The following is a 15,065-nucleotide window of genomic DNA, read 5'->3' on the forward strand; positions in this document are numbered from 1 at the left end:
AATGTTTTGTGCTGTTCTGAACTTTCTGAATCCGATCGTTGGAGGATGTAGAGGGAGATTTTGTGATCCAGGTCAATGCATACTTCAAGTTACTTTAAGGAACTTTCCACCACCGCTTTGTGTTGTAAAGATCTGCAGCTGCTTTAGATTCATTTCATCTGGGCCGAATGAAATGATTGGATTGTCTACCTGCCTGTCTACCTATCTACCTACGTGCACTCATTGAGCATCACCAGTCTTCCATAAGCTGCTAGTTTGACAGCTGTGAGTACTAACAATAGCCCTGTTCATTGTTTATGTTCATAATGATCATTTGGGGGGAGTGGCTTTGGAGGAAGACCCAAGGCCTGTACTACGAGGCAGGATTTGCGGTTAGCGAGATAACTTCAGGGTTAACCCTTCAGGGTTTTCAGTCCCTTGGCGGTGGATCACCATGGTAACTTATGCTGAACAGCTAACCTGCTCCGGAGCAGGTTATGTTCCAGATAAGAGATCAACTCGTATAAAAGCACCTTGTACTGACCAATCAGCTCAGTGAGTAGATCATATGGTAATATTACACAAATATGAAGAAGTTACAGTCATAATCAGACTATAAACAACCCAGTTTAAATTGACAGATGCAGGAAGGACAGCTGGCTGTATGCTGTGGGTGTTTACCGCTTTGAATCATGTTTTTATAAATAATTATTTGACTTGCTCTTGGGTCCGTTTCACACCGCCAGAGACGGGACGCAGCTGAAAGAAGGTTGAAATAGTTATACACGCCACAAACTTGTCAAAGTGCATAATGAAGTGTGATAAACTTAACCAATACACTTCTAATAGCTATTTATATATCACTGCCCCATCTAGACGACTATATCTGACTTTTGAGTTTTCCGTTAAATTAACAAGTTTGTTAATTTACACATTCACACATCTGCAATTTCTGCATTTCTTTCACCAGCTGTCCTTCCTGTATTTGGCAGCTTCACTGTGTTACTGTTAGTCTGGATTAAGTGTTTAACTTCTTTCTATTTGTCTAATATAGTTTACTCTTTGTTAAATGTGCCGTTCTTCCTGTCTGTCTGCAGTCTGTGGACTTGTCCATGTCTGTGATTGGTCAGATGCTGCAAACCCCGCCCCGTTCATGTGAACGCGCTCACAGCCAGATGGAGAAACTCTGGGTTGATTTATAGAGTTGATAACCAGCGTCGTAGGACCGCTTAGCGTGATCTCGGTTGTTAGGGTTAGTGAAGCCAGATAAGGAGAAGATACCCTGGGGATGTTGAACTGGCTTCGTAGTACAGGCCTCTGAAGTGATGGACTGTCAGTGACTTGGCGACTCACTTGCTAGATTTAGGGGCTTCTGGTGTACTCTTCCTAGTTTCTCAAGATTACCAACCCTAGCTTTAAGACAGCATTGTAAAAGTTGGGTTGTGCACGTGTTGTCTGACCACGTTGGAAAGCAAGAGGGAAGTGTTAATAGTTGTTCTGAATGGTCCACACTCAAAGGAGGGAGAATCAATATTGTTGAAATACGGGATAACGGCACATTTTCAGACTCTACTGGAAAGCATTCAGTGTTGAACTTCGTTGACAGAACAGCTTGAGAGACACGGCTGGACAGTCTCCAAGTGAAGTGAAAGTTGTTTTTTGTTACAAAAATGTTGGGACTCCGGTTCTGATGAAGCGTACAGTCAGCATCGTGTCTCCTCTGTTGAGTGACTGTTGTTCCAGTTTGACATCCTCCTTCAAACTACCAGTTTAAGACACCATTTACATCTTGATTTGTGAACTCACATGACTGAGAATCTTAACAGACATTCTAACTGTTGTAGAGATGCTTAACCTGTATATTTTGATGTGAAAATAAGATGTAGTTTTCTAGTCTTGACAACAATGTACTTACAGTATTTAGCTCTCAATCATGACACGCCACAACAGGATCTTGCACAGAAGGCTATTATGTAAAGACTAGGTGTGAGAAATTGGAATTTATTTTACAGAATAACAGAAAAAGTGGAAAATTACATAATCTGAGTGTATGGGAGTTCTTTGTATGAGGCAATTATTGGTACAGCAGTTGAGAAAATGTTCATCAATTTAACATCAAAATTTCGGCCATGGCCAGAGAAGAGGAGTGTTCTTGATGTAGTCCTGGAAGCCCGGGTCAGATCCCCACTTCTTCATGGCCTGCTTCTCCAGGATGGGGATGCCGCTGACGTGACGTAGCAGGAACCAGACGAAGAGCGGCGACACCACACTCAGGTACTGGGAACCCTCCATCACTGACGAGGCTGAGAGCCAGAGACCCGACCACTGCAGGATCTCTCCAAAATAGTTTGGATGTCTGCTGTAAGCCCATAGTCCACTCTGGATGAATTTCCCCTGAAGGCACAAAAATAAATTGGACAATACAGTTTACACTCAGTGAAATAAGGGTTGCACAACAGGAGGTCTGTTAACTTACAGCATTATCTGGGTCGCGCTTGAAAAGCCATTTCTGCTGGTCAGCAATAGCTTCGGTGGCGAAGCCGAGGCCCCATACAGTCCAGCCGATGTAGTCCCTCGTTCCAAGAGGCAAATCTCGCTTCTCGCTATTCAGCATGAGGGTGGGCAGGAGGGTCATAAATACCCACATGGCTGTGACAAACAGGAAAACAATCATCATTTTCAACCAGCGTTGCCTTAATACCACCATGAACTAAATGCATTCAACTTACAGTCAGCAACAGCTCCGACATACAGAAGAGATGCATACTAAGAGCTAGTAACTACACAATGATTTATACAACCCTCCCTTCACTTGGGTGTGGAGTTGGTCAAGGACTGTGGCAATGAGAGGAAGGCATTTTGCATCACTACACAAGTACCTTGAACAGTCCAGTATATAAAGAACGTCCCTGGGCTGTCTCTGACATTGTTGAACCTGCGATCATGACCGTCCTTCAAGATCCGCATGAAGAGGAATGTCCCCAGCCTGCAGAGGGAACATGGTTAACGTACATTCACATTAACCAGAAGCATTATTCATTAACCTGACTTTAAGGTTTCACATTCATTCGTTTCTCCTCTGACCTCGCCAAGGACCCTCCAGAACTTCAAACAAAGCTCTGCAGGTTGTAATGACAGAGGATATAATCAGCATTCCTCCGTTGGGCCTTTATTCAACTGGGCAGGGGGTGTCACTGGGTGTTTAACACTCGGTGTCAACGCTGGCTAACTTACCTGAGTCCCCATGCTGTCACCAACCCAGTCTGCACATTCTGGCGTACATGACTGGCTCCTCCCCAGATACGACTCAGGTGGGCAAGTAGTATAAATGTGCCAGATCCTGGAAGAAAAAAGAGAGAGACAAGCTGCAGAGTCAGGGCTGTTGGGACATGGGCATGGCGGACGGCTCCACTTGTTGCACAGTAAGGCGTGTTCAATAAATCTTTACCCAGGATACTGCAGACAATTGGTTCCAAAGTTCAAGGGTAAAATATCCAGGAGCACAGCACACGGCGGAGGACCAAGACAGGACGAGTCAAAGAGACGTGTCAAGGTGATTCATTTGTGAAATTATAAAGAAATCAGTCCCTGGTGTCGACAGGTAAGCTGCACTGTTCTGCGTGTAACCAATGATTTGATCGTTATCTGGATTGGTCACCTCTAACTTCGTCATTGCTCGTATACTTAACTTTAAGCTCAGAACTTGTCACGAGTGTCAATCACCCTGTCAAAACTCACAGTCTAATTGGGTAAAAAGTGAGGAGGGTTGCAATTTAAGATTATATGAATCATTATTTTCATTATGGGTTAATCTGCTAAATTGTTTGGTCTATAAGATGTCAGAGAATGGTGAAAAATGGTCACAATTTCCTTCCCATTGCTCGTTTTGTCCAACCAACGGTTCAAAACCCCAAAGATATTCACTTTACTTTTACATAAGACAACAAACAGCAGAAAATACTCACAACTTAGAAGCTTGAACTGGGTAATGTTGGCTTCATTTCTGCTTGAAATGTGACATAGAAGATACTAATTCATCAAAATAGTTGCAGATGCATTTTCTAATCAATTAATCGACTACTTGTTTCAGCTGTAAAGGATAAAAATACATTAAGAATTGAATCAGAGCATGCAGTAATTCTTATTTGATCAATGTGTTGTTCAGGCAGTTTGAACTGGAAATGAAATGTTTTTCACCAATGCAAATGTTCAAACGTTATACCAGGTAGCAGTAATACAAATTATTAAAAAAAGATTGGGTCCCCCTTTTGGTTTAAAAGAGCTCGCGGGCCCCAGGATGTCTCTGCACGGCCCTGCACACAGGACCATGAGTGGAGCTGATTGGATCAGTATGCTGCTGGTTAACAGGAAGGAGGAGCTCTCTGGCTGTTTCACAACTAAGCTGCTTTAGATAACACACATTTTATAACGCTGACAGGTCAATATCTAAGTGCAGAGCAAAAACGCATTTTTAAAAATTAAATGACAACTCACACAGCTGAGTTGTGGCTGAGGAACCTGTCTATAGGAGGGGTTTCACTTTAAAATGTGATTGGCTTTCGAGTCGAGTTTCCACCAATTGTCCTGAATAACAAGTGAGGCTGTGAAAGCAGTCAGCACATGCAGCACATGGCTGCAGATCAACGGTCACTAAGAGAACTGGTCGCCAGGTGTGGGCTTTCTCCATTAACGTACCTGCTAAATCATAAAACTTCTCGGTCTTGAAGGCAGCAGCCAGAGCCCAGCCGGCCCACTGGAGGCCCAGGTCGGTGGCGGCACATTTCACCACAGTGCTCCCCATGATCAGGTCCTGCAGGGCGGCGAGCAGCTCCGGGATCTGGTCGGAGTTTATCATAGAACCACTCCTCCACACCAAAAAAACACAAATATGAACTAACACTGGTTAAAGTTCACCGCTGCCATTCTACGAGGAGTGGCTTCACCGCAGGGAACTCTGGGTATTGTAGTTATCAGAGGATTAGTGTGGTTTCACCGCTGAGGTGCAGCTACTTTATACTGGAGGAAATATTGACAGTTTTTACTGGAGTAAAAGTACTATAGGCTACCATACTGTAAAAATACTACTTTATTTATTTTGAGTAGTATTATTAGTAAAATGTACTAAAAAGCAAAAGTATTCAACTGCAAAAAAAAAATTAGACACTGGTTATAGTATTAAATCAAATATTACTGTATTATTACTTGTGCATTGATGTGTAAATAGCATTTTACTCTTGTAATTGGTTGAGGTGGTGCTCATTTGAATGTTTTTATACACTATTAGGTAGGGATGGGCTGTATTGATATTTTATTGATATCGTGATATGGGACTAGATATCATCTTAGATTTTGGATATCGTAATATCGCATAAGTGCCTTCCTTGTTTTAAAGACTGCATTGATATCATTTTCCTACCATACTATTAGCTGTTCTATTATTTGCCTTTACCCACTTAGTAATTATATCCACATTACTGATGATTATTTATTAAAAATCTCATTGTGTAAATATTTTGTGAAAGCACCAATGGTCAACCCTACAATATCAATATTGGGGTATTTGATCAAAAATATTGTGATATTTGATTTCCGCCATATCGCCCAGCCCTACTATTAGGTAATATAATCTGTAACAATGTATCATATTTTATGAGATTATCATGTGTTATGTTTGTAAAATCTTAATCTGAAAAGGAACTGTAACTATAGCTGTCAAATCAATGTCAAAAGTATTCTTACTTTATTTCCCACTGAATTGTAGTGGAGTAGAAGTATAAAGTTGCATGGAATGGAAATACTCCTCAATGTACAAGTACCCCAAATGTATACTCAAGTACAGTACTTGAGTAAATGCACTTTGTTACACTCCACCACTGCTTTTACTCCACTACATTTCAGAGGAAATCATGTCACTCCTGGGTTCCCTATCATTCAGCCAGAACTGAAGAAGCTTCTTGGATGAGAAGTGAAACGTCTTCAAGAATCTAAACCAAGTCCAGTTGCTGCTGATTTAACCCTTACTGGGATACCATGACCTGGATGACCTTCACAAACATGTCACTCCTCTAAAACAGCTAACAGCTATAGGCCTACTTTATAAATTAAATTGTACTTAAAAAACATATAAGGAGCTTACAAAGTATGCATGCATTATAATAATAGATTGAACTACCCAACCAGCTACAACAATACACATATTTGCATAAAGTATTAAACGTAAAGTAACAAAATATATAATACGACTGTGAAAAGAACTATACTGCTGCATAATGAGTACTTTTATTTGAAAAAAAACAAGTTATACTTGAGTAAATCTTTGAATGCAGGACTTAGTTGTACTGTAGTTGACAAGTTGACTACTTGTAATGGAGTATTCTTATAGTGTGGTGTACTTTTACTTGAGTGAAGTATCTGAATAGTGTTTCCATCAGTGCTGGGAGGCTTCCAGAGGCCCAGCAACATGAGGACTTCTCTCGCTACTTTGCTCACTGAGGTGAACATAAAGAGGTTATTCAGATGTGCTTCACTCTCCACATTTTTGCCACCTCATCTGATATCATTCAGTTTAAATACTCCTATAAATACTCCTTTGAAAAAAGTGTCATGCATTACAGCAGCACAGAGGCAGCTTAGCAGAGTAGAGTGGAGAGATGGCATTAAAAACCTATATACATTGGACTATATCAAATAATTAATATTTGTGTGAAAGAAATCCAGTGATACAAGAATCTAGTGTTATATAGTACAAGTACTATAAATATATACTACACAATAACAATATGTAATATTTGTAATAGAAAATAGCATATAATTTACAAGTACAATGATGAGTAGTATTATCATGTTGTGATATGAGTAATATCATGCAATTGAATGTATTGTTAGATATTTTACAACTTGTATGACTACTCCCATAGCAGTGATACTAATTTATCACAGACATGGTGCAGATGTGTTGTTCTACATTAAACATTAACATCTAATACTGGGGGGTCTCAAGGTGTCCGTATACAAAAGTCACTATACAGAGCTCTGGAGGTTGGACAGGGTGAAGAGGCCTGAAACAATCTTCATTTTGTTAAATATACAATCCAAATGTTAATTCTTCATTCTCCGTTTCCCTTCATCAGGAATAAACACAGATAGGATTAAATATGGCCGACAGCACAAGTCCAAAAGGCAGCTCTGGTGACTTTGCTAAAAAAGTCCAAAGACAGCTGAGCAGAAGCAAAGAAAAGGTAATAACAGTCTCCAAGTTTCTGTTTCCCAAATAACAAGAGAAAGAAGGCATTACCATTCAGTAGCTGTTTGTTTGAGCTATGTGCTTTTTCTGCAGGTGCTGCAAAGGCTTGGGAAGACAGTGGAGACCAGAGATGACCACTTTGAACATGATCTCCAACAGTTTAATGACCAGCAGGTAATCATTCCCCTGCTTAAAGGGACAGTGTATTGGATTTGGTGGCATCTAGCCGTGTGGTTGCAGATTGCAACTAACTGAGTGCCCCTCTGCTCACTCCTCCCTTTCCAAGACTGTGGTAACGCGAGCAGCCGAATGCTAAACCGTGATAATGCCATTTGCCTGCCTCAGAGGCCATCCTTACCATAATAACCAACATATTCCCATCCCAACTTGTCATATACTGCTGCTTTGTCACGCCCCTTGGCATTGCTTTATTTTTGGCATCAGAACCCCTATAGTTACCCTTGGCGTCACTTTAGGATTGGGCAATAAAACCACTATAGTTAGGTTTAGTGAAAATGACCCTGATCGTTGTGAACACGGGACACAAACAGCGGGCTTCTGGATGAAAGCCTTGTGTTTGTTGGACCCATCCACCTTCCCTCCCGCCCGCCCGGTGTGTGTCTTCTCGCTCTTTAAACTACGTCACCACACTCCCGGCACACTTTCTCGGAGTGTTTATTGTTGCTGCGGATGGGTTGACATTGTAGTTAATGGAAGGCCTGGTGCGTTTCATATCGGCGCTACGGGGTGCCTTTTGCGGCGGTACCAAACGCCGACGGCCGTGACAAAGCCTCGGTATTTAACAGAAGTCATGCGGCAGCTGGCGGGACCACGGTTTTGCACTCTGCGGCTCATGTTACCGCAGTTTCACAAGCGTGTCAGAGAACTACGGCAAAGAACGTATATTGCCAATAAGTGAAAGTCAATTGTTTGTTCCATTGGAACATCAGCTATACTTCCGCCATTTTGGACTGAAAGTGACTACTGGACACCAGTATAACTTCCGTCCACAAAGTGCTGTACAAAAGTAAAGCAAAGTTATTTCTATTCTATTGTTATATGGTATCCAAAATGGCCTGTGTTGAACAATAAAATATTATAAATATAATAAGCGTTTTCAGTCCAAAATGGTGGCAGCAGCTGTTGTCAAAAAAACACCCAAGTTTCGTCTCTTTGTTTCTATACTCTGACTGGCCTTCAGGTAATATAAAAACGCAAAAGTCTCTCTCTAGAGCCAGAGTTTGGTTTGTCCATTCTGGGCTACTGTAGAAACATGGCGGTGCAACATGGCGACTAGCTCCATGAAGAGGACCCGCTCCCCATGTAGATATGAAGGGCTCATTCTAAGCTAACAAAAACACAACGGTTCTTAGTTTCAGGTGATTATACACAAATGAAAACATAGTTATGAATATTATATTCCGTATCTGCTAATAGATTCCCCAAATGCTTCACACCGGACCATTAATGAAAGAATAAGTTACTTTCAGATTAAAATGTTCGAACAATTGAATAAACAGACTTTCAGATCAAAACATATACATTTCCACTGCTGTCTCTACAGTGTATGCAAACTCTGGGATGATTTATTGACTATACTCAGAGAATCATAAAAGTCATAAATCTAAAGATTGATATTTTGTGTATTTTCAGACTGATGGGAACCGAATATACAAGGACCTGAGGAACTACATTAATGCAATAAGAGGTGAAAATGCTTTCTGCTCGTAGATTCTGCAGATTTGTGTGTCGTCTGCAGGTCTCATAATGGACGATTCTGCTTTTTACAGACATGCGTGAAGCTTCGAGACGCCTTTCCCAGTCTCTGTTTGATGCTTATGAAACTGACTGGGCTGGAGAGGAAGATCTGGGAGCCATTGTAGAGGTCAGCATGAATATCAGTGATGAGCTACAGCTCTAACTCTGCACATTTGTGTTTTACAAGTACAGCAGCAGCATTCACACATCGCCGGGGGACCAAAACCCCGTCTTTCTCCCTCTCTTCATGCATAATTAATGCAATATTTATGCTGTGCCTTTTAATAAGGGGGAGGACCTCCTGTGGAATGACTTGGAGGTGAAGCTATTAGACCAGGCCGTACACACCATGGAGTCCTATGTGAGCCAATTCCCAGATGTCAGGGTAAGACAAGAGGAAGCAAGTACGCAAGCAAACAGAAGTGGATATACAGACATGCAAAGGGGCCTGAGAGCAAACACACAAAACCCTACAAAGACACACAAGTAATTCACACATGCACATGATATATCTGGGTCTTCTGTCTTTCTCAATCTGTAGGAGAAAGTAGCCAAGAGGGGAAGAAAACTGGTCGACTACGACTCTTCCCTTCACCACCTGGAGGCACTGCAGACTGCTAAGAAGAGGGACGATGTCAAGATAAACAAGGTTATTAATAATGGCATGCATATCCCTTTTTTTTACTGTGCCTTTCAACCTTTATTTGTTCAAAATATTTAAGAAATTAATTAAAAATCTCACTCTGCAGGCAGAAGAAGAGATGAACGCTGCCAAAAGTGTCTATGAAGGCATCAACACTGAGTTAAAAGAAGAGCTGCCTGTGCTCTTTGAAAGGTCTGCTATTATTTTCTATTATCATATGAGATGTGAGGGTGTGCACATTTTTTACATTACGTTTTAATTTTTCCTTCTCAGCCGTGTTGGATGCTTCGTGACAGTCTTCTCAGCTGTGTCAAATTTACGAGAGATCTTCTATAAGGAAATGAACACGGTATGTTTTTCTAAAGTCAGTTGGCACACAATATTCATTGTTAGAATTATAATTTTTTTTTTTAATAGTTCTGTCCTTCTTCTTGTTCAGCTCAACCTTGATCTACAGAATGTGATAAAGGAGCTGCAGGCTCAGCATCCAGACAAAGTGTTTGCTTTGAAGGGAATGCAACAGTAAGTTTAAGTCTTTTTAGTAAGGCTGTCAATCGATTCATATATTTAACCGCATGATTGTCCAAATGAATTGCAAATTTTGTATCTGTTCAAAATGTACCTTAAAGGGAGATTTGTCAAGTATTTAATACTCTTATCAACATGGGAGTGAGCAAATCTGCTGCTTTATGCAAATGTATGTATATGTTTATTATTGTAAATCAATTAAAAACACAAATCAATGACAGATATTGTCCAGAAACCCTCACAGGTACTGCATTTAGCATAAAACAATATGCTCCAATCATAACATGGCAAACTGCAGCCCAACAGGCAACAACAGCTGTGAGTGTGTCAGTGTGCTGACTTGACTATGACTTGCCCCAAACGTCATGTGATTATCATAAAGTGGGCATGTCTGTAAAGGGGAGACTCGTGGGTACCCATAGAACCCATTTACATTCACTGATCTGGAGGCCAGAGGTCAAGGGAGCCCTTTGAAAATGGCCATGACAGTTTTTCCTTGCCAACATTTAGCGTAAGTTTGGAGCGTTATTTAGCCTCCTTACCTTTCTTCTATCTTCACTCTAGCATTAAAATGGAGCCCGCTAAAACCTCAAAATTGCGAGTTAAATTAGTGGCGTTAAAATGAATTTGCGTTATCACATTATTATTGTGTTAACTTTCACAGCCCTAATGTTTAGCTTTGAATTTTGAAGACATTCTGAATGACAATAGTTTGCCACAAAATGATATCATCTACTCATGACAGCTGAAGTTCTGCTAAACTTCACATGTCAAAAAACACCCGATTACAAATGTAATCTCACAGGGCTTTGTTATATTTTCCTCAGATGCTGTACATCCCATAGACAAAGTGCTTTTCAAATGAACTTTTATTTTGGGATCAATCATTTTAGTAAGTTGATATCTATTTGGGGATAGAACCAAATATTCAACCCATTTCCTTCATTTTTGTCTGATATTACAAAAACTGCAGGTATGGCTCCCTGAAGAGACGAACTCTGATGTCCCCTAAGGCCTGGAAAGCTAGCTTCTCTGACTTTCACAGGAGCAATAGTCCTAGACCCGGCCAGAGGTTTAGCTTCAGGTCCCCGGATAAGCCTCGCCACAGCACCCTGTCCAGAGAGAGCAGCACCCTCGAAGTCACCCCGCAATCACCTCTTCTGGAGAACCCCACCTCCGAGTCCAGGGACCTGGACGCAGGGTCGAGCCACAGTGAGAGCCTCGGTTCTCCTGCACCAGAAGATGCTGCGGCTGGAAACGGGCTTAAGTCTGGAGAAGAGAGTAATGAGGTGGAGGAAGAGGAGAAGGGAGTGAAAGAAGAGGAGTCTGAGCCCAAGCCTCCTGCAGAATCTGATAATAAGGGAGACGGTGAGAAAGCTCCGCCGAGCGAAAGCAGCTCTGAACTGAACAACTCCTGTGATGATTCCGAGAGCTTGGAGCTCCAGCTGTCTGCAGCAGACGCCGGCCCTCTGCACATTGAAGAGAGAGAGGACAGCCCAGTGGACACTCCTAAACCAAACGGACTGGAGAACGGGGAAGTTTCTGGGTTAAGCTCTAAGGACTTGAGCATTCCTCCCAAGGTTTGTCATTTGATTATAGGGATGCATCCAACCAACTTTTTCAGCCCCAATACCGATAGCAATAGCTGGGCTTTGGGTATCGGCTGATACAGAGTACCGATCCGATACAGTGTTTCATTAATAAGCTGTATGCCTCACTGTGGGGAAGTGTCAGGCTTGACTTAATCATTGCTTTCTTAACTTTGTAAAACTAAATGTGGCCAATGAATACATAGATATACGTTTATTGAATTGTTCTTTATTATTAAAATAATAAACCGTACACTAGCAAAACAATCTTCAGCTCAATTACAGCTCAAGTGGAAACCTTTTTAATGCAGCAACAAATTCGTCAAAACTTAAACATGAGTTAAAGTTTCAGTATATAGTATATAAACATAGAAATGAATTGAGCGGATCGGCCCCATTGTCACCGATACGGGATCTAGCTATTTGAGTCAGTATCGGCCTGGGTGCATCCCTATTTGATTAGCTGAGGAATGGTGATGCAGACCTCCTCTATGTATTCACTATTGTGTTTTTGTCATGAATCATTTTTACATGACTTTTCTATAGGATGCTCCTGCAGAACAACAGGCATCTCCGGACTCAAAAAGTACAGATGTTTAAAGTATTCAGACTTTAGGTTTGTATGTTTTTTCATGCACACATATTTTCAATCTTCTTGTTTCCTTGTTTCTGTATTTGACTGAGCTTTTCATGAATCCATGTCTGTCCTGTGTTGATTTAAACAGAGAAGCACAGAAGAGATTGAAGTCAACAGCTGCACCAGAGGAAAAATGTGGAGACAGCCGCACTGAAGGGTCCAACTGTGGCGTCAGGAATGATGGACATGTGCATGGTGTTAGTTTTCTTATTTATCTTTTATTGAAATCAGTTGTACAGTATGGCCAAAGTTTTGTGTTTCATCTTAAGTATCCTTTCAAATGTATAGATACATTACTGCAGGAGGGGACTTTATCCCCACAGATTCCATTATATTCTGCACCAAACATTTTAAAATTCAGAGTTATTTTATGCGTCTAATGTTAGCAAACGGAAATGCACCAATAGGTTTACATTGTTAGAAAACTTTCTTACTGACTACAGTATGGTCACCATATGCAGATGTGCTGTGCTGTGAACTTCATTTTCCATTTTAGTTTGAATTAGGTGTAAGTAGGTTTGATCTTTTTCACCCACAAATTGGAATCTGTTAATTAGGTGTGCACTGTGAGGATAAATCATTATGTCATTCTGATCAATGATCTTTTTTGTATCACATTTATACTAATTTGTTGCAAATTATATGAAATGTGTGCACAATAAATCCTTCTCTCTTGTTTAATTTAATTTCGAATAAGGTGTCAATAGCTGTGGTTGCTTCTCTGCCAGTGGAGGTTTTAAAATGATAGGGACAAAAAGAATGAGCTCTCACTCAGCCCACATTTCTCAGCTAATGTCATTGTGACACCAACATAATTTGCATTAAAGGGATAGTTTGGGTGTTTTGAAGTGGGGTTGTATGAGTCCATAGTCAGTGTATTACCTGACGGTCGGCGTGCACCCAGCATCGAGAAAATGACAGGAGCACCGACGTCGGAGCAAAGCAATACAGTGCTGTGGACGGGGCCAGCAGCAAAACGTATTTTAGCCACCTAAAAGAAAGGCCCACCCAAAAAATCTTTACCCAATTAAGTGTACACTATATTTAGAATATTTTCACCGCTTTATCTTGCTGTCAGACAGCCCTTTCTGACGGGCAACTGATGCTCTCTCTCCAAAGCCAGCAGGCTAAGATGACAAAAACAGTATACATTTGTTTCACTTTCAGTTCAGTTCGCTGTTGGAAAATATTCTAAATATAGCGTACTCTATAGCGACAGCACTGTATTTCTCTGCTTCGGTGTCGGTGCTCCTGACTGTGTCTTGTTGCTGGGGGCACGCCAACCGTCATCTACTGTAGGTAATACACCTACTATGGATAAGTATCTCATACAACCCCACTTCAATACACCTAAACTATCCCTTTAATGGAGAAGCTAAGAGATGTGGCTGCTTTGAAAGTCATTCATTTAACATTTAAAAAGTTTATTTGGACCAAATGTCTAAAAAAAAGAAACAGTTGAATTCCATAGCTAAAATGTTGGGAATAGTCCGGCTATGAGACGTCAGTCTTTACCGGCTTAGTTCGATGATAGAAAATGTGTGTTTTTGCTTCATTCATTATAAGAATAAGACATTAGACGTGAGCTTCTTGGAATTTGTTGTGGTTAACTGACCCCGGTGTCTCTCACTTTTTGAATTGTAACAACAAGGATTTTTATTATTATTGTTATGGTGGTCAGAATCAGAACACAGAAACCACTTACTGATTTTCATGATTTTAATGGCAGTTCTCTGTGAAATATGAACTCAAATGTGACACTGAATGTTTGACAAAAGGTGTAAAAGCTGCTCAAGAGGAACCACAGACTACAGACATTTTGAATAACAGCATTCAAGCTAATGTTTTGCAGGTTTAAGCAAATATGAACTGATTCATATCCTTTCTTTTAACTGTCAAATCATTTGGATTATTATTCCCCGATGACATGTCCTCCGGAGCTGTTCACTGTCAGCCTGAGAGACAGCCTACTTGTGTCACAGAGAGTGGGTGGACTTGAAAATATTGTTGTTGTTTACAAAAACAGGAAGGAAGAAGAGCTGCTTTGTGTTATGACTGGGCAGTGTCAATATATTTATATATAATATAGTATATCCATTCATCATTTTATCTTATGTCCAGCTGAATATGACTGACTTTGTGACTTCTTTTAAAATGACTACTCCACTAATAGTATCACTCTGCTGTGAAAACACCTTTAGTGTCTCCTGTGGCTCTGACGTTAGCTTTGTGTCAACTCTGAGAAAATAACCCAGAAGATGTCATCAGGGTTTATGTCAGCTTTGGGTAGGGGTTTGAAAAACGTGGTTGTTTACCATGCAGGAAGGATGTCGGGTGCACCCCAAAATCCTCCCGGCACAGCTGGTTTGAGCCGGTCTGGTGTGGAAAACAAAACACCACATGCCCAAACAGCATAGTTAACAATAGAGAATAATATACACATATTTCATGTGGCTTGTTGCGGCTGAAGCCAAATAGATAAGCCACCACAATGCCAACACTTAAAAGCTGTCACAATAAGAAATCTGGCGCGTCCAAATGGAGTACAACATGACAGATGCTACCAAGTTGCCTTATGGAACTTGTATGCTTGACCAATAATATGAACTAAAAGTCAGTATATCTCAGCATCTGCTGCACAGATTTTGACCATTCTTTTTTAAATCTGTCACTCCCAAGTCCTTCAAC

General features: G+C 40.9%; 2 protein-coding genes across 6 annotated transcripts in view; one reads left to right on the top strand and one right to left on the bottom strand.

Moving 5' to 3' along the window:
• The window catches only part of bin2a (bridging integrator 2a), a 45,836-nt gene extending 32,773 nt beyond the window's left edge, over window positions 1-13,063 (top strand). The window contains exons 1-13 of one of the 5 annotated variants that reach the window (XM_074642788.1): window positions 3,335-3,532; window positions 7,110-7,217; window positions 7,316-7,396; window positions 8,876-8,930; window positions 9,013-9,107; window positions 9,270-9,365; window positions 9,522-9,629; window positions 9,730-9,815; window positions 9,897-9,972; window positions 10,063-10,145; window positions 11,125-11,731; window positions 12,287-12,356; window positions 12,466-13,063. In XM_074642788.1, the coding sequence (XP_074498889.1) occupies window positions 7,134-7,217; window positions 7,316-7,396; window positions 8,876-8,930; window positions 9,013-9,107; window positions 9,270-9,365; window positions 9,522-9,629; window positions 9,730-9,815; window positions 9,897-9,972; window positions 10,063-10,145; window positions 11,125-11,731; window positions 12,287-12,340 (1,425 nt within the window). In that variant the 5' untranslated portion in view covers window positions 3,335-3,532; window positions 7,110-7,133 and the 3' untranslated portion in view covers window positions 12,341-12,356; window positions 12,466-13,063. Of the gene's footprint in view, window positions 1-3,334; window positions 3,581-7,107; window positions 7,218-7,315; window positions 7,397-8,875; window positions 8,931-9,012; window positions 9,108-9,269; window positions 9,366-9,521; window positions 9,630-9,729; window positions 9,816-9,896; window positions 9,973-10,062; window positions 10,146-11,124; window positions 11,732-12,286; window positions 12,357-12,465 lie in introns of those variants that run through there. The other 4 variants (XM_074642789.1, XM_074642785.1, XM_074642786.1 and 1 more) reach the window with 4 other exon arrangements.
• On the bottom strand, window positions 1,965-4,952 carry LOC141772122 (uncharacterized). The gene is made up of 5 exons (XM_074642790.1): window positions 4,675-4,952; window positions 3,214-3,319; window positions 2,859-2,965; window positions 2,456-2,628; window positions 1,965-2,373 (listed from the first exon to the last, which is right to left on the bottom strand). The coding sequence occupies exons 1-5, from the start codon at window positions 4,832-4,834 to the stop codon at window positions 2,095-2,097; spliced, it is 825 nt and encodes a 274-aa protein (XP_074498891.1). The 5' UTR covers window positions 4,835-4,952; the 3' UTR covers window positions 1,965-2,094.
• Window positions 13,064-15,065: the final 2,002 nt, after the last annotated feature.

Source organism: Sebastes fasciatus, chromosome 8, assembly GCF_043250625.1.
Source record: "Sebastes fasciatus isolate fSebFas1 chromosome 8, fSebFas1.pri, whole genome shotgun sequence".
Classification (NCBI taxonomy): domain Eukaryota; kingdom Metazoa; phylum Chordata; class Actinopteri; order Perciformes; family Sebastidae; genus Sebastes; species Sebastes fasciatus.

Coding starts and splice junctions, on each gene's coding strand:
- LOC141772122 (XM_074642790.1), bottom strand. CDS start 4,834: ATGATAAACTCCGACCAGATCCCGGAGCTGCTCGCCGCCCTGCAGGAC. Junction 2,966..3,213: donor GTGACAGCATGGGGACTCAG/GTAAGTTAGCCA, acceptor TTCCCTCTGCAG/GCTGGGGACATTCCTCTTCA. Junction 2,374..2,455: donor AGCGCGACCCAGATAATGCT/GTAAGTTAACAG, acceptor TTGTGCCTTCAG/GGGAAATTCATCCAGAGTGG.